Source organism: Denticeps clupeoides, chromosome 13, assembly GCF_900700375.1.
Source record: "Denticeps clupeoides chromosome 13, fDenClu1.1, whole genome shotgun sequence".
Lineage (NCBI taxonomy): Eukaryota > Metazoa > Chordata > Actinopteri > Clupeiformes > Denticipitidae > Denticeps > Denticeps clupeoides.
In genome coordinates this window covers 13,643,938-13,666,249 of record NC_041719.1, presented here as the reverse complement: position 1 = coordinate 13,666,249, position 22,312 = coordinate 13,643,938, and the positions used below count along the sequence as shown (strand labels likewise).

General features: G+C 42.9%; 1 protein-coding gene across 6 annotated transcripts; it reads left to right on the top strand.

Annotated features, from left to right (window-relative positions):
* Positions 1-206: 206 nt before the first annotated feature.
* kita (KIT proto-oncogene, receptor tyrosine kinase a) lies at positions 207-22,035 on the top strand. Of its 6 annotated transcripts, none has more exons than XM_028999786.1 (21): positions 207-423; positions 2,146-2,400; positions 5,509-5,796; positions 5,869-6,008; positions 6,228-6,399; positions 6,523-6,709; positions 7,364-7,479; positions 7,584-7,698; positions 9,485-9,669; positions 12,802-12,908; positions 13,192-13,318; positions 14,131-14,235; positions 15,148-15,258; positions 15,603-15,744; positions 15,923-16,020; positions 16,108-16,238; positions 16,743-16,865; positions 18,206-18,317; positions 18,558-18,657; positions 18,750-18,872; positions 18,963-19,105. In XM_028999786.1, exons 1-21 carry the CDS (start codon positions 369-371, stop codon positions 18,970-18,972), a joined length of 2,802 nt encoding a protein of 933 aa, XP_028855619.1. In that variant the 5' UTR covers positions 207-368; the 3' UTR covers positions 18,973-19,105. The 6 variants fall into 6 exon arrangements, with proteins under 6 accessions (XP_028855619.1, XP_028855618.1, XP_028855616.1 ...); XM_028999785.1 differs by having other exon boundaries at positions 18,960-19,105; XM_028999783.1 differs by having other exon boundaries at positions 208-423; positions 5,512-5,796; positions 18,750-18,855; positions 18,960-22,035.
* The last annotated feature ends 277 nt before the right edge of the window (positions 22,036-22,312 follow it).

Here is a 22,312-nt window from a genome sequence, read left to right as displayed (position 1 = left end):
CACTTATTAACTACACATATACTACACATATTCTTCATTTATTTTGCCCAAACTTTTGGCCTGAACTGTACATTAAAAAACTATATGAATTGAAGACCTGTTTAAAGTTGTGTGTTATTTTACTGAAAAGAAAAAGTCACAGACAGGTTACCAAACCAGTCACCTCGGAGCACATCCTCCCGTTCACCGCTCCTGGGTCCTGGAAAAGAGGGGCGCGGCCCCTTTAAGGCATCCCCGCGCATCTCACGGCGGAGTCCGAGCGCGGCCGCCGAGCGCTCGGCTGCATTAAAACAGCCGCAGAGGTCCTGCCGAGCGGACGCACGCACGCACGCTCGCCCGCGCCGCCGCACATAGATGGAATAGTGACTATGGAATACCCCTGGATCCTGGTTACTGTCGTGCTGCAGTTTACCTTCCGAATAGGTGGGTGCTCCCCGCGGAGAGAAACTTTCTGTGACATCCTGACGTCCTTTACACGTTTTACACCTTTTCTTTTCCAACCTGCGCATGTAGGTGTGTTCATTTGTGAATTTCATTTGAATGAATTGACGTCATTTGAAGCTTCATTTTATGATTAACTCCATATGTGGAAGTAGGCCATATTTATTCTAGTTACTTTGGGGTCCGCGGGGAGAGTGCAGGTCGTGGTGACAACGCGGGACGTCACCCCGGCGGCTGGGGGTGACCTGGGGCAGAATTGTCGCGCCTCCGGTGCGCGGCGACAGGACCTCTCGGAATAATCGCGCCAGCTGCTGCTGCCCGTGGGGGGTGGAAAGTGTCGCGTATAAGTTCGAGTGTTCCTACGCACGGGCCGCGCGACATTTTCCGAACGTTACCGAAAACCCGCGGAGGAAACCGGATAGGAGCGCGCGCAGCCCCGGGCGCGGACGCGGCGTCGCCAGATATCCGCTTGCCGCGCGCACGTCAATAATTGATCGGGACGTTGGGGATCAGTGGACATTGTGGACATCGGCTGGGACTTGTTCGGAGCGGCTGTTCTGCCTCTTATTCGCCACGGGAGCGGTTTCGTGGCCGTGCGAGGCAGGGAGTAACATTGGCAATCGGAAGGTTGCCGGTTCGAATCCAGAGCCACCAAGGTGCCACCGAGGTCCCCTTGATCAAGGCACCGTCCCCACACACTGTTCCCCGGGCACCTGTCGTGGCTGCCCACTGCTCAATAAGGGTCATGGCGAAAAGCAGAGGACACATTTTGTTGTGTCACCGTGTGCTGTGTTTCACAATGACAATCACTTCACTTTCAACTGACAAATAAAATAAAGTGAAAAAGAAATGTCGTTCGGAAACAGCTAGACACTCGTGGAAGTACAGCAGGCAAATAAAGTAGTATTTTTTTTTTTTTTTTTTGCATTTCCATTTGAATAGATACAAAAACGACTCGAACACGTCTTGCGTCCTGTACGGACGATAAAGGAAGATATTGGTTTTTTTTTTACCTTCGATTCAGAATAACGCACGTGGTTGCGGGACGTTCGGGGCATTTTTTAAATAATTCTCCTCTGGATAAACTCTGCAGATGTCTGCTGTGCGTTTTTTTTTAAATCATCAGATGATGCAGATCGTAGATCGTCGGACTCACCTGACCGGACCGTGCGCTGTCGGACCGGAGCGCGTATTGCGCGCCGCGCCGCGGCCCTTTAGGCGCTCGTCCGATTCGGTTAAAGCCCGGTTTTTAGTGTGAAGATGAGGGTCTATGTTCCAATAGTAAATAGCTGGTTTAAAGAGCTACCTACAACACCTTGGATGTGGTGTTGGTGGGGGGAGGGCTTCCAGGTGGGATTATGATGGCTGCAATAATCTAGAAGCACATTATATGGCAACAATTAATATCCATTACGCAATTATTTGGTTTGAGGGCAAAAGATGAGATAGGATTTCATTGCTAGTTTAGAAAATAATTGGATTACATTACAATTGAATCTGAGGCAATTCAATTTGAAGCCATAAATTTAGGGTCAGAGCTTCTGTGGCAACAAATGTTCTTGAACAGAGGTGTGTTTTATTTTTGCATGTGTGCAAGCTTGTTTTCTTATATGGATACTTTATTTTACGACATTTTATGTAGTTTTGCGTCTGTTCGCTGACTGTCATCTGAATGTGAGGTTGATGTTGTTGTTGACCGACCAGGCAACACTGGGCCCATCATCACCCCCGACCAGCCCCGGCTTGTTGTCCCGCTCCACGGCCCCCTTCAGCTCCAGTGCAATGGACAGGGAGACGTGCACTGGGCGAGGGAGGACAAGAGAAAGGTGAGGGGTGAGGAGCAGAAGGGACGGACCTCAGTCATACGCGTTGCTCAGACTCAGATCCATCACATGGGCCAGTACCTCTGTCATGACGAGGGCACCAAGGAACAGAGGTCCATCTACGTCTTTGTTAAAGGTAGGGGCAGTGTGTATGTGTGTGTAAGTTATGAATTTTGATGGGGGGGGTCATGAGTTATGTGTTGCATAAGGCATTGATAGATACACATTAGACACAACAGTTTTTACATTCACAGTAATCAATTTTTTCCCGTAACGTTATGACAGAAAGGATGTTTCTTCACAGTAACATATAAAAAAAACTGCACGACTCACCAAATTAGCCTCAGGGTGGTAGAAGGTAGGCTGCCAAGGCGCTGGAGAGCTGACAGATGTCGTAAGGGGGCATGGGGATGGATAAATGTACCCCCACCCATACAAAGAAAAGTTCCAGAGGAAATATTTATACTATGCATGGGGGAATGGGGAGTTCCTGCCACTTTCACATACTCAGAATGCTTGTATTACAAACCGAAAATCAGTCTGCATGTTTGGTGTGTTGGAAGCATTTTGTTGTTTGTTAGTGATGCAAACCCAGAGGAGGAATGGAGGAGATGGGACCTTGCACTACACTTGCATGTGTGAGGTACTGACACGAGGGAATATAAATCATCCAAAATGGAGAAGAAGTATACCTGGGAGGTAGTAGCCTAGTGGGTAACACACTCGCCTATGAACCAGAAGACCCAGGTTCAAATCCCACTTTCTACCATTGTGACCCTGAGGAAGACACTTAACGTCCTCGATTGCACTTGTTTATTTCTGCAAATGCCATTGTCTATTCCACTATATCAGTTCGTGGCACTGCACGTTGATCCATATCAGCCCCTTCGTGTGTCATGCTTAAGTCTCGTGCTCACAGGCGAGTGGGAAGTTGCACTGTTCTCAGGTTAAGCATTGACAATTATGCATGTGTTGTTGTCCTAAATTATGCACTTTGTCTGTTAGTACACAGAGGGACTGTATATGGTTACAATAAAGCTGGACATTAAATTAGCCTTGGGTGCAATGCATGAATGTCAGTAGGGTCATTTTTCAATGAGAAAGGGAATTGACCCGTGGTTTTTCTGCCTTTGGATCTGAAACAAACTGTGTCCGTTTCAGGTTTATGTGCCACAATTTACAGGCCCAGATACAGACCATGGCCTCTCACTCATATATAAAGTTCTTCTACAAAACGATTACCATGGAAAACCTTGAGCTTGGACTACGGAACGCATTGGCTGCACTGCACGTGGTTGTTGTGGACCTGGAAAGATTAGTGTGCCAGCACTAGTGACAATGTGAGCTGGGTGTTCAGGTGTCAATGCAGGATAAAGTCCAGATCTACTTTGTGTCTTGTTTCAGCAGCGCCGTGTCTCTGGCAAAGAATCTGATGTACATGTAGAAGTCATTCATCTTAAAGACTGAGGCATTGTGGGCTTGAGAAGGCATTCAGCGGATTCCTCATTATTTTGGAGTGGGCTCACTCGGTCAAATCTCACAAAGTAAATAATGGGCGCAAAGAACACACAGTTCAGGGTGTGGGGATATTCGATGAGTGTCTTCACCGTCGGATGGAAGCATTCATTGTTGATGACAACTAGGTCGCCAAGCATGGTGATAAATAACCACCCTACAAACTTGTGATTGGCCAACGTCTGTTGTTGTAAGCAGTTGGGGTGGAGCTGAAAAGGACCCAGGTGTAATTACGCCACTCGGTATCCATGACAAATGCACAAATTCCTGACTTCCACCTACCCGTTTCAAGATCGAAAGAACAAATTTGCTGCAGACCAGCGCTTGCTGACAAGGCCGCTGTCATGTGTAATGCACACTTGAAAAATGGTAGACAGGGTCCGGGGTGTCCCGGAGTGACGAGTGAGGTACCGTGAAATGCGGCAGATGAGCAGAGCAGGAACAGGGGGAGTCGATGCTGTTTTCGCACCACTTTCAAAATAGCTCCACATTTACCAACGGTGTCTAATTCACGCAAACTAATGGCAGCCCTTGCTTACAGACCTGTGTACAATATGGTGACGCTCCGCAAGGGACGCCAGGAAATTAATTGCTGATGAGTAATCATTCGCTGGGTTTCGAAAAGAAAATTTGTCAGTGTTAGTTTATGTATGTCAGACCATTGAAATATGTCCCAAAGAGCCTGTTGTACGTTGTATATTAAAGTGTGCACACTGAATGCATTTTCCGTCTACCTAAAGCTGCAGAAATTGCGCTAAAATAGTGACAAAAACATAGCTGCTTGTCATTGCCCTGTTTGGACTGCAGGAAACTTAGTATTATATTTTGAATTGTCATATCAGGCATTGAAAGTTGGTAGCTGCAATCCATGCTAAAAGATAGCACAGGATTATGATTAGCTGGTTATCACGCTTACCTCAATGTTAGCAATAGACTGTCTGAGGTAAAAAGGAAAGTTATAACAATGTAGAATTTGTCCCTTAGATACATCGTATATTTTTACAGTGAATTTCTGTATTCTTGCTGCAGAAGATAACATCTGAAAAATAGTTTGAACCCATTGTAATACAGAAGCAACTGCAAGTTATTAACTTGCCACTTACAGAGCTTTTTATAATAACACGTGTTGCTGGTCGCTTTTGTCGGCTATTTATAACATGTGAAGGTTATAGACTACATATAAATGTGGACGATGAAAGTATGGGGCGTGACTGACAACGCTCCAGGCTACTTTGCACAAGCGATGGTGTTGTTAGCCATGATAAACCCAGAAGAGTCCAGGATACAATGGCGATATTGTTGCGTCTAGCCTGAAAGAGGTTTTTTTTTGTGTTGAGGGGTAGCTGGGGTAGCTTGCGTGTTGTTGTTGGTTATTTTGCTTGCAGTTAAATACATTAGCACGTAAATAGCAGATTAGCTTATTCCATGTATATTTGCATGTTTCATGTCTTTATTGCATAGCATTTGCTTTTCTAAATCAGATAAAACCAGCAACTTTTCACAAACTACCTTCTTAAGGTGGATAAACAGCGAATTTGGTTGAGACATGGTTTCCTGCTAAGAGCAGCTTTTTTTTTAATTACCACTGAAGTCTGTTCCTCTGTCAATCGTGTAAGTGTCACAAGGAACATTATGGGCTTTATCAATTCATATCTAGAGCTGTCAGTGTTTATGTGAGAAGAAGCATTTCTCCTTAGCATGCAGGTTTTGATTTTACTTTTTTTTTAAGCAGATCCTGACAACGCCTTCCGGAAGTCCATGATGTCAGAGCTTCTGGTGGCAGTGGCAGACAGTGTGACCATCCCCTGCCTGGCAACCGATCCCCATGTGGAGGACCTACATTTGGAGACATGTGATGGGTCCCCATTGCCACTTGGACTCCATTATGTGTCCAGTGTAGAAAAGGGCATCTCTGTTCAGAAAGCACAGAAGAGTTTTGATGGCTGCTACGTCTGTATTGGGAGACTAAATGGAAACTTGGTGAGATCAGGACATTATCACCTGGAGATTCGTCTGGGTATGTGTTCTCTGTATTTTCTTTGTGATTCACACATGTTCCAACCCAAGTTTACATGGATTATCTTCTCAGTTCCAGACTCAGTGCCAGTGGTGGATGTTCATGGGCCGGACAAAGTCCTGCGCACCCAGGGCCAGAGCCTGTCCCTCATGTGTAACACCTCAAACATCAACAGCGGAATTGAATTGAACTGGGAACAGCCACCTGGCTCGGTGAGAAACTACACACACACAGAATATGCATGCATATACACACACCATTACTTTGCCCTCAATGGCTTCACCTGCAAAAGTTGTTCATGTTATTAACAGTTCTGGAATGTTCCTCAATTTTTCTAAACTTTATCCTGACCTCTCTGTTATCTCAGCAGTAATGAATAGATGCTAATCCACTGGCACTAATAATAACTGGGAACGTTATCTCTTGCATAGCGACCTTCCGTACAGAAGACATCACGGATCGTTACAGAGCCTGTCATCATGCATATGCGTAGTGCCAACTTGCACATTGCTGCAGTAACAGCTGTAGACTCTGGAATGTACCGCTGCATAGCAAGAAATGAGAAAGGGACCAGTCAGAAGACTGTGTGGCTGGATGTCTATGGTGAGGCTTTACACAGATGCACCCACAGATTCAACTAACTACAGATACATGATAATTAGAATTTTGAATCCTAAGTTGTTTATGTGGATTTAATCATTTATTTTGGCTTCTATTGTGCGGCAGAAAAAGGCTTCATTAACCTGGTGCACATGGGGAATGACACAGTGAAGGTTCGGGTCGGGGAGAACTTGGTGCTTCGAGTGGAGATAGAAGCATACCCCAAACCTCACTCCTTTTCCTGGCGCTACATGGGACATGAACTATGGAACTCCTCCGATCACATTATCAGTACAAAAGCCCAGGGAAACAGGTACACCCACACATGAATCAAAGCTCACCGCAATTACAAATGAACACGTGCACACAAGGATTAGGACACAAACATGCAAACAGATACACACGCCCATTTCTGTCATGTTGCCTCTTATTTTGTTACACATAGACACAGAGGTGGGGTGGATGCAGAGATTAATTTCTCTGTCATAGCGGATTTCTAAACAGGTGGCAGGCCAGAGATGAAAGAGTCACACCTGGGGTGCACGCCTCGATTGTTAGCCTGGAATTTCATTCACATCAAGACGTTTCTTTAAAGAAAAATTTGCCAGAAATCAGTCATCCCGAGTCTTTAGGCTTTGCATGTCTAGATAAATTTAACATTTACAGCATTTATCAGACGCCCTTATCCAGAGCGACTTACAACCAGTACTTACAGGGACAGTCCCCCCTGGAGCAACTTATGGTTAAGTGTCTTGCTCAGAGACACAATGGTAGTAAGTAGGATTCGAACCCGGGTCCTCTGGTTCATAGGCGAGTGTGTTACCCACTAGGCTACTACCAACCACACCACAATGACCCTAGACTAAGAAGTAAGAAAATATAGCCAAAGGTGTAGTTCGCATTCATGTTGAACAGCTTGACATCTAACAAATGAAAATGACCAATTATTATTGTTTCATGTCTTCAGTTACTTCAGCGAATTGAAGCTGGTGCGCTTGAAAGTGACAGAAGGCGGAGTCTATACCTTCGTGGCCTCAAACGGCGACGCAACTATCAATGAGTCATTTGTCATCTATGTCATTAGTGAGTTGAACCTGCACTCGCACTCACCTGCAAATGTGTTTCTGAGATGAGATGCTTAGTGAAGACAGTTGGCCAATGACGCCTTGTTCTGTAATGTTCTACAGGCAAACCTGAGATCGTTTCTCATGAGGGTCCTGTAGATGGTCAGGTGCGCTGCGTAGCTGAGGGATACCCCACACCCCAGATCACCTGGTATTACTGCGACCAGCCGCATGCCCGGTAAGAGTACTGTGCCAAATGTCAAGCCATCGTGTGAATCAAGTTTGGAATTGATAACTGATCTTTGATAATTTATACAGTCACCATTAGACTGCAGTGGCATGCCTGCTCTTAGAAAGGGATTAGATGCTAGCATTGTGATTGGCGGACAAAGCCAGTGTGACTGGGTTATGACGGGATAATACAGGAGGGAGGATGTTTAGGCAGCAGTGAGGGGCAAACACACGGTCACACCAACCCATGCCTTGGCAGGCGGTGAGTCAGGGGCGATTATCCAGTCATTTCCTAATCATGGTTGAAATCCATTGAGCTCTCCTGAGGTTTACACACGTATTGAAATGCAGATGTGTGTGATGCTTGGTGACCCTTATGCCTGCAAGTTGCAGAAACACCTGGGAAAAAACACAAACTTTTTGTATTATACATTACTCTGTGGTCATTTGGAAAGAAAGCTGAAGCTAAGCTGCAAGTTGAGGTGTTGAGGCGAGTGAATATTCTAAGGGAATAATGTTCCTTGGAGACTGACTTCAGTTCAATTGATATATAAAACAAAGAATATACTCGAATTTAAGAGTGTAAAAATAACATTGATAAAATAAGAGTAAATATATGCCCTGAAGCTGATCAAGATATTCAACCAATCAGGGATTACAGAGAACATTACTTTTCAGCACATATCGTTTGATAAGAATTTCTCGCCTTTTACAAAGCTGAGTAAGTTTTAAAAAATGAATAAAGGAGAAATGAACAGAACTTCACATAACATTTGTTGGAAATCCCATTGTTGGAATTGTGAGAAATGAGTGTGAGAGATGAAGTCCTGCAAGCTGCCACACGCTCTGGCCATCCCGCCTGCTGTTCTTCGTGAAATGACTTTGTGGAACGGGAAACTGCCGCGATGACAGCTGCTCTGTTGACCACATCAACCTTGAGCCTGTTGTTTCAGCTGAATAACCGTACAAGGATGAATGAACTGAAAAAGTTGCATCAAGGTGTTTATTAATTAGTAGTAATCTCTACATACAATTAATGTCTTGAGCTTTGTTTTTTTTAAGCACATATTAGATTCCTAAGAACTCTGTTATTATAGGATTTATCAAAATTAAGCACAGGTTGTGGCCTGGAGCAGAACTGTAACACTAAAAAGGAAAAATCCGCACCTTGTTCCTTTACAACTCAAGGCTGGGCATATAATGAGAAATCCATCAACTGGAACTCCTGAACAAATCTACATTGAGGACTTCAGACCAACCTAATTTGGCCCACAGTGATTAGTTTGATTAAGACGCCTTCCAGGCTGTGTGAGTTCATTAGTGTCCCTTTAAATAAAAGTGTCAGTTTCAGCCACTTGCTTCCGCTGCTCTCAGTCAAGGCCCATTTATGCTTAAGATTAAAGTGTTACGGGTTGTTTTTTTGACAATGCAGAAAGAATTGAGCAGCACCACTGGAAGTGTGTGTGCAAGGTGGTAAAAAATAAACATTGATAAGATTTCCTGTCACCTAAGCACAGGGTCAGACGGAACTGTTGGAGCAAGAATAAATACATGAAAATGACATTCTCTTAATGAAATTGTTCTGTGTAGAAATAAATTTGATTTAACTATAGGAGAAGGGTACAATGGTTGTGATCAGAATCAGTATTGATATTAAAGCCATTTAGTTTGGCTTTACTCCAGCTGTAGGTGTTTTGCTGGTGAAGCATGCACCTTTTGTAGATTTTCTGTTTGGCCTCGGGGCACTAGCGGTGTGATTTACGACACTGAACGTTGATGGCTGGTATTTTCAGGTGCTCCCAGTTGCTGAACGCCACTCAGGAGGAAGAGGATGTGATCACCGTAACAGTGTCCAATCCAGCATTTGGCATGAGTGAGGTCGAGAGCCGTCTGAACATCAGCAAGAGCAACTTCCACACCCTGGAGTGTGTGGCTACGGTGGAGGGAGAGCAGGTCTACACACTGTTCTCTATCAGCGGTGAGACACACAAACTTTTCTGTTAGTTTTTCTTTTCGTGTGGGTATTACACACACAATGGAGAATATAAAAATAAGTTCTAATTTACATATATGCCATTTATCAGATGCCCTTATCCAGAGCAACTTACAATCAGTAGTTACACGGACAGCCTCCCTGGAGTTAAGTGTCTTGCACAGGGACACAATGGTAGTAAGTGGGATTTGAACTTTGTGGTCTTCTAGTTCATAGGTGAGTGTGTTTACCCACTAGGCTACTACCACCTAAAAAATCTACACAGTGGTGGCCTAGCGTTTAAGGAAGCGGCCCCGTAATCAGAAGGTTGCCAGTTTGAATCCTGAACCGTCAAGGTGCCACTGAGGTGCCACTGACTAAAGCACCGTCCCCACACACTGCTCCCCGGGTGCCTGTCATGGCTGCCCACTGCTCACCAAGGGTGATGGTTAAATACAGAGGACACATTTTGCTGTGTCACCGTGTGCTGTGCTGCAGTGTTTCACAATGATCACTTCTCTTTCACTTCACTTTTTCACTTCAATACAGAATAAAGGTATGGAACTTTGGGCACAGTGATTTGCGTCGTAGCCTCACACCTCCGAGGTTGTGAGTTTGAATCCCAGCTTGCGTGTGCAGATTTTGCATGCTTTCCCTGTGATGCCGCGGGTTTCCTCCGGGTTCTCTGGTTTCCTCCTGCTGTCCAAAGGCACGCACACAAGGTGAATTGGCAACTCTGACTTGTCCGTAGGTGTGAGTGTGTGAGTGAATGGTGTGTATGTGTCTGTGTGCACCCTGCGCTAAGTGTCCCAGGATGGGCTCCAGCAGCCGTGACCCTGAGTAAAAAGACTAAGTAGTTGTGCAAAGAGAGTTAGTGAGTGTGGATACGGACATTACAATTCCCAAACCAAATTTGGGACATTCTACAAGATATACATCCACTTGCGCACACAATCATATGCAATATTCTTCTATAACATTGTGTGATCATGCGTTTGTTTTCTTGTGCTTTTTTATGGCACCAAAACCCCATATGTTTCTGCTTGTCTGCACTCATCTAAATGAAGCAGGTTTTTTTAGTCATGCATGGGCGTTGCTGCAACTGAACTGTCTGTTCACCTCCACCTCGCTGTCGAGATCCGCCACAGACACAAGCAAGATTTTAATCCCTGATACAGATCACAGTGTCTTGTAAACACCGATACTCTAATCCTGCCTTTACAATTTTACTTTATCTGTTTGGGGTACATGAAGTTTTCATTTTGGGCCATGCAGAAAGTCATTTCCATGTGACTTTCCATGCGCAGTGGAGCAATCCTGCTCTGCCAGTGACTTTTAGTGCAGGATATTCTTGCATAGAAGGCATAGAGTAACAGTGCCAGAGTGAAAGAAAGTTGTTCTCAAGTGCTGTAAGGGTGAAGATTCCCAATTGACTGCTCCTATAAGGTTTAACTGGAAGAAGCGAGTGCTCTGTGGGAGTCTGGTGAGCAGTGGTCTGGGGGATTGTGGAGCCATTGAGGGGGGATTTTGTACACAGCAGGGGTTTTGGATTTGGTTGGCTAGGCATGGGTTTGGTCAGGGGGCTTAGAAGGCATTGGGGTGGGGTCTTTGGGCACATATGTGACAGGCCAGGCATTTGGGGGCTGGTGGTGACGTGGTAGAAGGCGGGTTTTTCGGAGGCGCTTGTGTGAGAAGAAGAGAGAGCTTTAGTATCCTCTGACAGGTTTACAGCGGATTAGTTACTGCATACTCTGCAGTCTCAGATTTGGTAGAAAGGAAAGAAAGCTTCTTATGTGCTAAAGAGCTTATTACACCTGAGTACAGAACAGCAAAACAATAACACATCACAAACAACAGCATGGGAAGACCGTAAAGAATAGTGTTTTATATATATATATATATATATATATATATATATACACACACACACACACACACACACACCCAAAAGTTTGGACACACCTTCTCATTCAATGTGTTTTCTTTATGTTCATGACCACTTACGTTGGTAGATTCTCACTGAAGGCAGCAAAACTATGAATGAACATATGTGGAGTTATGTACTTAACAAAAAAGGGTTAAATAACTGAAACCATATTTATATTCTAGTTTCTTTGCTCTGGTTACTGCTTTACACACTCTTGGCATTCTCTCGATGAGCTTCAAGAGGTCGTCAACTGAAATGGTTCTCCAACAGTCTTGAAGGAGTTCCCAGAGGTGTTTAGCACTTGTTGCTTTTGTTTTAAGTACATAACTCCACATGTGTTCATTCATAGTTTTGATGCCTTCAGTGAGAATCTACCAACGTAAATGGTCATGACAATAAAGAAAACACGTTAAATGAGAAGGTGTCCAAACTTTTGGCCTGTACTGTATGTAGAAAAGCAACAGGTTTTTATATACAGGATGAAAGAAGATAATTTACCCCTGTTACGGGATTTTCTATTGCTGCACAGTTCCAAACTTGGCAAACAGTTGTTTGGGCTACTTCCTCATCGCAGAGATAATAAAGACAGTAAATGTAAAATCAGGAAGCAGATTAAAGACTGAAAAACAAGACTGGGTGCATTTCATTTATTCCATAAAGACGGTTTGCAGATTCTCTCCATTTGTATTTTTTGGAAAAGAGACACAGTATGAGGTTGATAGTACGTTGATTAGTATGTTACTTTTGGGAACAAAAAGTCACGGATTTGACTGAAATTAGTTTTATCTGATGGGAAAACTCTCTAATGCAAAATCTCTTCAAGTTGGGGAGATTTTATATTCAGGTCTGTTTCCTGGGTGAACAGCCAAGGCAGAAATGTGAAAGGGACATCTGTGCCTCAAAGGGAGCTCTGTCTCACGATCGCTGCTGAAGTGCTTTCCCTCTACAGTCTAGATCTCACTTGCATTCATCTCAGAAACGGACTGCAGTCCATCTCCTTGATGAGCGACGTTTGACATGAGCCCTTGAGATGGCAATGACTGAATGATCTCACTGACTGAGGCCACTTAGCGCCGACTCTGCGTTAATCAGTAACCATCCCACAATGTCAGATGTCTCTCCTTTTTACTTCTGTTTACTTGTGATCTGCTGATAAAAGACCTGGAGCCTGGTTTACCTCTCCTTGAACCTTGTGTTTTCCTGTTCTGCAGAGCGCACTGTTCCCCATGAGCTCTTCACCCCCATGCTCATCGGCTTCGTCTCCGCCGCGGCCGTCCTTTCATTCATCCTCTTGCTGCTTTTCTACAAGTACATGCAAGTAAGTGACCTCACTTGCTCACTCAGGGTCACTTAGGACAGATAAGTATATTGCATGTCCTTGCAAATTTTTGCATGACCTACAATTGCCCCAAAACCGTCTTTTTAGCAAACATTTTTATGAAAAGTCATACTGTGAAAAGTGTGCTGGGTTAGTAGGGCCCTCTAACTCCCCGGAAAAGTAGTCACCCTATAACTTTCACTAATATTACAAATCAGTACAACATTAACTAAGTGGTGGAAGGTGACGACCTGTGCAACGTTCTTTTTGAATTTCCCAACAGAAACCCAAATATCACATCCAGTGGAAAGTCATTGAAGGAATTCATGGTAACAACTATGTGTACATTGACCCTGCTCAGCTTCCATACGACCAGCAGTGGGAGTTCCCCAGGGACAAGCTACGCTTTGGTGAGTCTTTGAGCGCAGACATGCCAACTCATTTCATTTTATCACATTATCACATACTCTTTTAGATAAGTGATGGCAGGTAGCTACAGGCACTGCTTTGTGTTCAGTGTCTTGTTTACAGTAAATTTAAAGTAATGCACCTATTCCTTTTAAAGAATAAATGTTTTGCTTTATATTTTCTTACCAGAACACCCTTGACCCAGATAAGGAAATCTGTTAAAACTCTAAAAAATATATATTTTGATGATAAAAGTGTAAAAGTTTAAATTGTCCAAAAATTTAGCAACTCTATTTTTAACAAAATTTACACATTTGGAAAAAACTAATTTTTTAATGAAAACACGTAAAAGTCCTCAGCAAAAAGGGGGCTATTTAAAAAAATTAAACCATATGGGCATTTTTTTAACAGATCAGACTATCAATCATGTACTTTCCAATCATTATTGGACTAAAATTAAATTTCATAATTCCATTGAGTAAACTGATTGATTATTTGTATAACTATGCGGCAGTCGTTTGTTTATCTTTTGTGTGCACAGTTGACTGCCGTTGCTGTAATAGTGTGCTGTGCGGTAGTTGTGTCCAACAGAGTAATTTACCCTCCCTCATGGCAAACATCTTGTTGATATTATCAGACAGGATTTTCTTCTCATGTAAAACCCAAAACAGGATCCTGGGTGTCCTGGTGACTGTCGGGCCCCACCCACTACGAGAAAGCTTGTTGGTATGCCACAGGCTAACAGGATGTGTGTGCGCATGTGTGTGTGTATGTGGGTGTGTGTGTGTGTGTGTGTTTGTTTTCTGGCCCACAGGCAAGACGCTGGGATCTGGAGCGTTTGGAAAAGTGGTGGAGGCCACAGCCTATGGAATGTCAAAAGCTGACACTGTTATGACCGTGGCTGTGAAAATGCTAAAACGTAAGAACATAATAATGACCAGTACTTGCTATGATAAAAGCAGGTATAAAATTAGCATAAAATGAAAACATCTGCCTATTGTATACCTCATGTCACCAAAAATGCATCCAACTTGAATGGATTGAAAACTGAAGAACTTGGTGGACAACTCAACACCTCAAATGCTTTGTTTCTTAGGGAATTCTTGAATATTTTACAGTGTGTGAAGGTGCGCTATCTCTGTTGCCACAAAGCTTACATTCTTTCTACTGATGCCATTAATTACTTACCTGGCAAATGCTATGATTAGCATGATGATTCTGAGGAATCATGATGAGTGATTCCTCAGACCAGACCAGCTTCCTCTGTTTGTGCAGTTCTGATGCATCTGTATATGCATATGTGTATCTGATGCATATGTGTTGGCACATTTGGTGGCGGGTGGCAGCATTAGCATGCACTATGTGTTCTGACTCCTTTGTATGATTGACAGAATTGAAGTTGTTTATTGTGTCACATTAGCCAGACCAGACAGGTTAGCTTTCCTTACCCACACATAAATGATAAAATGTGCATGTTGCGTGAGATCTGCAAAAATCGCTTATTGCACTTGACTCCCTGTCATAACACATAAGAAATAAGCAGACAGGTTGTAACATTTACACGCTGCTCAGACATCAAGGGAAGCGGGATTGTTCCCACACTGCAAATAAAGCAAAATGCTGAGTCTTCACCAACTTTTTTTCCCAGCAGAAATAAGAGCAGAATTTGCCAAAAAGCGTCTTGCATGTGTAAAGCCCAAGTTGGTCCTAGTCCTGATGTGCACCATACATTCCAGTCTGCTGCTTTTATTTTCCTATAAGTGGCACCATTCTGTACACAACTTAAATATTATAGGGAACATAAAATGTGCTGTTGTGTATTTTTCTGCAGCAAGTGCTCATGCAACAGAGAAAGAAGCACTGATGTCAGAACTCAAAGTTCTCAGTTATTTAGGAAACCACACCAACATTGTCAATCTACTTGGGGCTTGTACTGTTGGAGGTAAGATTGAGACAGAGCAAAAAGTTGAATTTGTGTGTGTTCATTGTATGTAATTGCATGTAATGTGGATCTAAGGATCTAATGTGTAGAGATTGTTTCTGAGCCATCATCTGGTTAATTGCTGGTTTATCAAACACTATTAGAAGATGATTGAACATCCAACATGTTAATTCCTCCAACAGAATTTAGATTCTTTGTTGTAATCTGTTGTAATCTGAAAACACTCAGGATGGCTACATAAGATGAATTACATCCTAGATGCATGTTCATCTATATAGTTTTACACCTGTATGTATTTATGTATTTACCTGTGTGTGTGTATGTGTGTGATGTTCCATTTTCAGGCCCCACCCTCGTGATCACTGAGTACTGTTGCTTTGGTGACCTTCTAAACTTTCTGAGGCGAAAGAGAGGCTCATTTTGGTGTGTAAAACCAGACAAGGACTGCTACTACCGAAATATTGCTGTACAGCGGGAAACTGCCAGGTAAAATAGAGCATATCTTGGAATAATGTAGTCCTTTCATGTTCGGAAAAGAGCATGAAGCATTTAAGATGTGTGGCTTTCTTTTAGTGACTTGGTTTCTATTTAAGAAACTGGTTTCTATTTAAAGCAGTTACATCTTATTTTGATATTGGCATAAATTACTCTTGCATCCTTGCAGTGAAAAGAATGATGGCTGTGATGGCTACATGGCAATGCAGCCCATGAGCGCCCTGCCTCCCAGCATTCCATCTGAGAAGAGACCAGATGTTCTGAGAGGTATGAAAGCTTCCAAACCCATCCATCTTCCTCAGTTCCTCCTCTCTTCTCTTGTTCCATTGCCTCTCAATCACGTGTTAATCTCAGGAGGCTCATACAGTGGTTCAGAAGAGCTGAATGATGTTATGGACGAGGATGGACTTTCTTTGGACACAGAAGATCTTCTCAGCTTCTCTTACCAAGTGGCCAAAGGCATGGACTTTCTAGCTTCCAAAAACGTAAGTGACCGAACGAATCATCCCTCTTTTCGCCAATTCCTTGTCCACAGAAATGTGTCCCTGTTCACAAAAAGATTCCTGAAACATTCTTTATTTCTTTTCATGAATGAATACAATCCATCTGAAATAAGAACATTTATTGTTGATTACCAAAACTGTCTTTACACTAGAGGCTATATCCCATCACTGCAACACAATCTTTCTTTTCATCCATTCTTCACAAAGCTCCAGGATCCCATTCTCTGATCTGGTTACACACACACAAACACGTATCACATACTCGGGCCTGGTCAACAGGTCCAGAAAGTATGTTAGAGCACATCTATTAAATATTGATGGTTCTATTACAGTAGAAAGACAGCAAGCTCCATAGTACCTGCATAAGTGCTTGTGTCACCATAGAACTGATTGAAGGGCCCTTGTTCATGTCGGCTATCATTATACTCTATCATTATGCCAGACATCAGACCGTGAACAAAATGTCTGTGTCTCTGTGGTGTTCAGTGTATCCACAGGGATCTTGCGGCCAGGAACATTCTCCTAACCGAAGGCATCGTGGCCAAGATCTGTGACTTCGGACTGGCTCGTGACATCAACACTGATTCTAACTATGTTGTCAAGGGCAACGTAAGTGTTTGGAAACTGTCAGGGTGCAAAGCAAGACATTGCTGCGGAACAGCGTTTTTCTTTTTTCGCCTATAGATTCTTAGAACCATGCTTCATAGATGCTACAATTTAACCCCCTTGTGTGAAATGCCTGTCATGTAAAGAAAAACAAAGTATACGGATATGTTTTGATAATTACTTGCAAATGTATTAATTTGATTCTATCATATTAGAAAACACATTGACAACATATTCACCATCCATTTAAGAGTTTAGATGCGCCTACACTGTGGCAGTTATGGAGGTTAAGATGGAGCCATTTCGAAGAATCGAATGCAATGCTTCCAATGAAAGTGTTCAGCATAAACCTTCAGGACTGTTGGAAACCATCCCCGTTGTCTAAATTAAGGTGGTGGAGAGAAGCCAAGAGTGTGAAATCACTGAAAAGGCTCCCTGCTTTGGAGAGACTCAGCTTTTTGCCTTGTTTGTTATTTTTTAAAATTACACAATATCACATGTGCTATTTCAAATTCCTGAGTTTTCCATTTTGTTCTATAATGTAAAAAATGCAAACGTTTGACCGATTCCAGTTCATATGTGTTTACATTTACATTTGTCCAGAGCAATTTACAATCAGTATTTAAGGAGACAGTCCCCCTGAAGACACTCAGCATTAAGTGTCTTGCTCAGGGACACAATTGTAGTAAGTGGGGTTTGAACCTGTGACTTCTGATTCATAGGCGAGTGTCTAACCTTGAGTGTTTGAGGCTCCTGACAGGGATACAATCTGAAGCCATGGCTCTGCAGATCTGATCACGGACAATAAGCTTTTCTTTATCGCTCAACAAAGAAAAGAAAAGTCCTTTGAGAAGAAGCTGCTGGCATGTGGCGTGTTGAACGGCCAAGCTCAGCTGAGCTTGTAAACTTTTGTCTGTAGAAATATTTTCCATGTGCCGTTGGTGCTCACCGTTTCATATTTTGGAGGCTGTGTGAGGGTATAATTATGCTGGTGTGGCCTTAGACAAGTGGTTCTCTATGGTATGTGTGTTTGGAGTACTGCCACGGGGTCTCTAATCCAAGACAGGTGAGTACATGTACGCCAGTGGTGTGTTTATGACAGATTGGGCATAGAGGCTGAGTGGCAGGTTAAAGTCTTTAGCTATGTGAGGCATGTGTTGTGGGACTCCTGAGGCCAGAATTGCGTGAATATTTCTAGAAAGTAGCTGCCTACAGACATTACTGTTGTCTGTCAGTTTTGAGGTGGGTTTTGTCTTTCTCTGATTTAATTTGCAGCTGTGGCACTATGGGTTAACGCCATTTCATTTACCTGTCGACTTACCCTGATATATTTCTCTCTACAGGCACGCCTCCCTGTGAAGTGGATGTCTCCAGAAAGCATCTTTGATTGTATTTACACATTTGAGAGTGACGTCTGGTCCTATGGCATCCTGCTATGGGAGATTTTCTCTCTGGGTAAGCATATTTAAAGCATTTAAAGCCGAGGTGGCACTGAGATATTCCAGCAACCCAAAGTGACAGTTTGTTGCTATATAAGGCAATAAAGGTCTATATGAGTTATTTCCAACCATGGTTGATGGCAGCGGGGCTTCATATGTCTAAATGAGTTCTATTCTGTTAGAATTTAAAACCTTTTGGTTATATATATAACTTATTTCTAATTTCTATTTCTATTACCTTCGCATTGCCTTGTAGGAAGCAGCCCATACCCTGGCATGCCTGTGGATTCCAAGTTCTACAAAATGATCAAAGAGGGATACAGGATGGATGCCCCAGATTTTGCACCTCCCGAAATGTAAGTATCTTTTCAGTTCAGGAATGTTTAAGTGGATTTATCTGTGTGTGTGTGTATTTTTCAGAATGTATCTGAGTTTCTCTTTTTTTCAGGTATGAAATAATGCACTCATGTTGGGATGTCGAGCCCTGCAGACGACCTTCATTTGGAAAGGTTGTGGAGAAGATCGAAATGCAGCTCTCAGACTCCACCAAACACGTATGTTTGCTGACCAGGTTTGAATGCAATTTCAGTGACTTGAGCACAACTATCACAAAAGTAATAGAGGTTAAAGTTCTCCCTCTTGTTCCCTCTTTGCCCAGCAGGTTTATCTGAACTTCAGTTCTCGGTTTCCTGTGACAACAGCAGCTCATGAAGATCAGCAGACTGAAAATACTAACTATCGGCAGCTGAATTCTGTTGGCGGTAGTCCCAACCTCAGCCAGCCTCTATTGATCAGAGATGATATATTCCTGGAGGAGGCAGAACCTCCACAGCAGCAAGTGTGATGCCACCAACCCTCTCCTGCCCACGATTACCAGGCCATGTCGGTCAGTGCCTGAGCAGAGTGTACCCCAGCAGCCAGCACCACGCTAATGCTTCCTCTCCAAAGCCCACCCTCAGCTGATACTGTTCTGGGCTGCTGCTTCTCAAAAGTGTATAAGCTTCTGTGCAAAAGGAGGGAAAGGTCCTGGTCCTGGGATGTCTCTTCAAACAGAGGTGCCTGATACAGAAAGCCCCTTCGGATCTCTACGGTACTACGGCACTGCACATGCAACTCATGCAGCTCACCGCCGCACTCCTTGTTCTTGCATGCTCTTATGGAGACTGTTTCAGCTGGCAATTTTTTTTTCCCAGGGGGGACTGCTAATCATTAGAATCACACTGCCAAAAAAAACAGAGGAATATACACTTTATCCAACTTTTTTTTTTTTATTACATAACAGCTGTTGTCACTTTATGTTGTAAATCTGTTTGCCACTTTCTCACACAATTCTGCCTTTGTATCCTGTTGATGAGGTGTACTTCTGTCTGTTTTTGCCGTGATTAGTGCACATTTTACAGACTAAGTGGCACATAGGTCAAGAGATTGGATCTGACTAGATTCCTACAATCATACATTTCAATGAACTGTGATCAGCTGGAGCATTCAGCCAGTTCACCATCAAGTATTCTCCTTTCTGTCCAGACAGCAAATTTGTATATTTTTATTTTCTCATATTTACACACTGTTGTTGAAAGGAAAACAAACCAATATATTTCAGTCTTTTCTTAACGTTTGAGCTGTTTACCTACATCAATGTTTCAAGTACAGTTAAGAAAGATCAGTATTATAATTTTTTTTTTCAGTTACAAGAAGGATAAACATGTTGTTAAGATCTTAAATTAGCATGCACTTTGTAGCAAGACTGCCCATGCGATGGTACGTCAATAGTAGTAAACTGTATTATTTTTGGTTCTCACCAGGAATGTGATACAAGGCACAAATGTTGGCGGCCTACAATAGCCGCAGCTTTCCGAGCCGCACGTGTCCCAAATGATGAGCCCTGTATTTTTCCATGATGGAAATATTAGAAAAAGAAGGGGCGAGTGATGCTATGGATAGACAATATTCTGTAAATCTTTGTTAATATTTTTGCTTTCATTTGTACCTCTAATAAGTGTAATATTGTCTTGTGTGTGTATGTCTGTGTGTGTGTGTGTGTGTGTATATATGTTTGCCTTGGGCAAGGTAGCATGTTGTAAGATTGCAGTTGGCGGGTGATTATGGTTGTAATGACACATGGGTGTGGCTGGTTTCCAGGACAATTGGAAGTTGTCTTCATTTCTCTAAAAACCTGATGTTACTTTAATCCATTTATTAATTCTTCTCCTTTTCGTAACAAACAACCCACTATACCTTACAGGGGAAAGCAGTAGCCCGTGGAATAGCTGATGGGAATCTATTTTTTAAAAAATGAAAGCCAACAGAAAGTTGGCGGAGCGAGAGAATTGCCAATGGCGTGTGAGCAGCCCAGGTGAATAGCCAATAAGAGGTTATATTCTCACAGGAGTTGCCAATGGAGTGCTTTCTTCTGTGCCTGTGGCAAGGTCCTTGATGAGAGGACAGGACACTGCTCTTCAGTGGGATCTAACGTAGCGAACGTGAGGTGACACTGAAGGCCACATCGTGGAGAAGGTCCTTGAGATCCTGGTCTGAAGCCGTTTTCCAGCTCTCCCACTGTTCGCTGCTACAGCTGCTTCCTCCAGCGGAAGTGTCACTTCCAGCATCCCTCGGTCAGAGAGCTACAGCTTACTCCCGAATCCCATCACAACTTCCGCCTTCCTACAGAGAGACATTGTTCTGAGGGGCATCTGGTAAATGTGCACATCTTGTAGAGCACGTGTGTGTGTGTGTGATAGAGAGAGAGACAGAGGAGACAGTGAGAAAATGAAGGCCAATGGCAGTATGCTGTATTAATTTCCAGTGTTGACTCTAGCCTTCTAACATGGTTTTGCATCTGTCTTTTAGCAGAGACCTGTGTTGCGAACACACACACACACAAGTCTGTGTTTCAGAGGGACAGCTCTGTCTAACTGCTGTTACACCCCAAGCTGGTTCTCTGTGTACTCTGTGTAATCAGTGTGAATATGATTCTGATGGTGATACCGTCAGGAAATCCTGCTCTGGTTGTTATTTTTAATAATGCGGTACATATGAATATTCTCATGCTGTATTGGCCCCGATTGGGCCCTCATATGCTTTTGCTGTATCTATGGCCTGTCAGAAAACATTGCATTCTGTCCAACATTTTTGTACTCTTTTTTTTTTTTTTTTTTTTCCACAATGGCACCAGGGCTTGATCACTGGTCAGTTGTTTGTATTCCATGACTTGCCAGAGCATCTTTCCTCTGCCTGGCCCATTATAACAATAGTCATGGTCCATTCACATCCAGCCTGCTCAATTTAAACTGTACTCTGATGCTTAGGAACGAATGTTATGCTGAAGCGAGATACAGCAGTTTACAGACCACCCCTGCCTATTAACCCCACAAGCATTAGTCACATGCATTTCTGTACACACACTGGTAACAAATATGTTTGACAACCTTCCACCTTTATAACTTTTGCTGTTTATGTGGAAATGTCACACCTATAACCAAATTGAGCATTGTAATGCATAAATGCTTGCATGTCATTAAGCCCATAATTGTCTGGAATCCTGGTACCTTCGATATCAGACTGTGTGTAGAGTGTTGAAATTAGATATATTTGTTCAAACAAAGTTTTATTTTTCATGTATTATTGTATATTTATTTTACACTTTTTACTTGACAAATGTAAGAGTATTGTATTCTATTGTAATCAATTGTCATATATTTTCCTCATGATGTAAATAAATCCCTGAATATGTAGCAGTGTTCAATGTTTTTGTTTTTCATATCAATACATGCACTGCAGGTTTTCAGGCAAGACAGACTCTAATATTGCATCTACTGTACTGATATTAATATTTAGCATGCTTTTCTGCATTTGTCATTGCATTTTTTTCAGCATATTGTCAGCCATCTGTGGCGAAGCACTGAACAGTTGGATGCCCGAGGTATGTCAACATGTAGCTTCATTTGAGAACATGGTCTTTAGATGCCTTATTTGCCTTAGATCAAAGGACCACATGTTATGTCTCAAACTTGT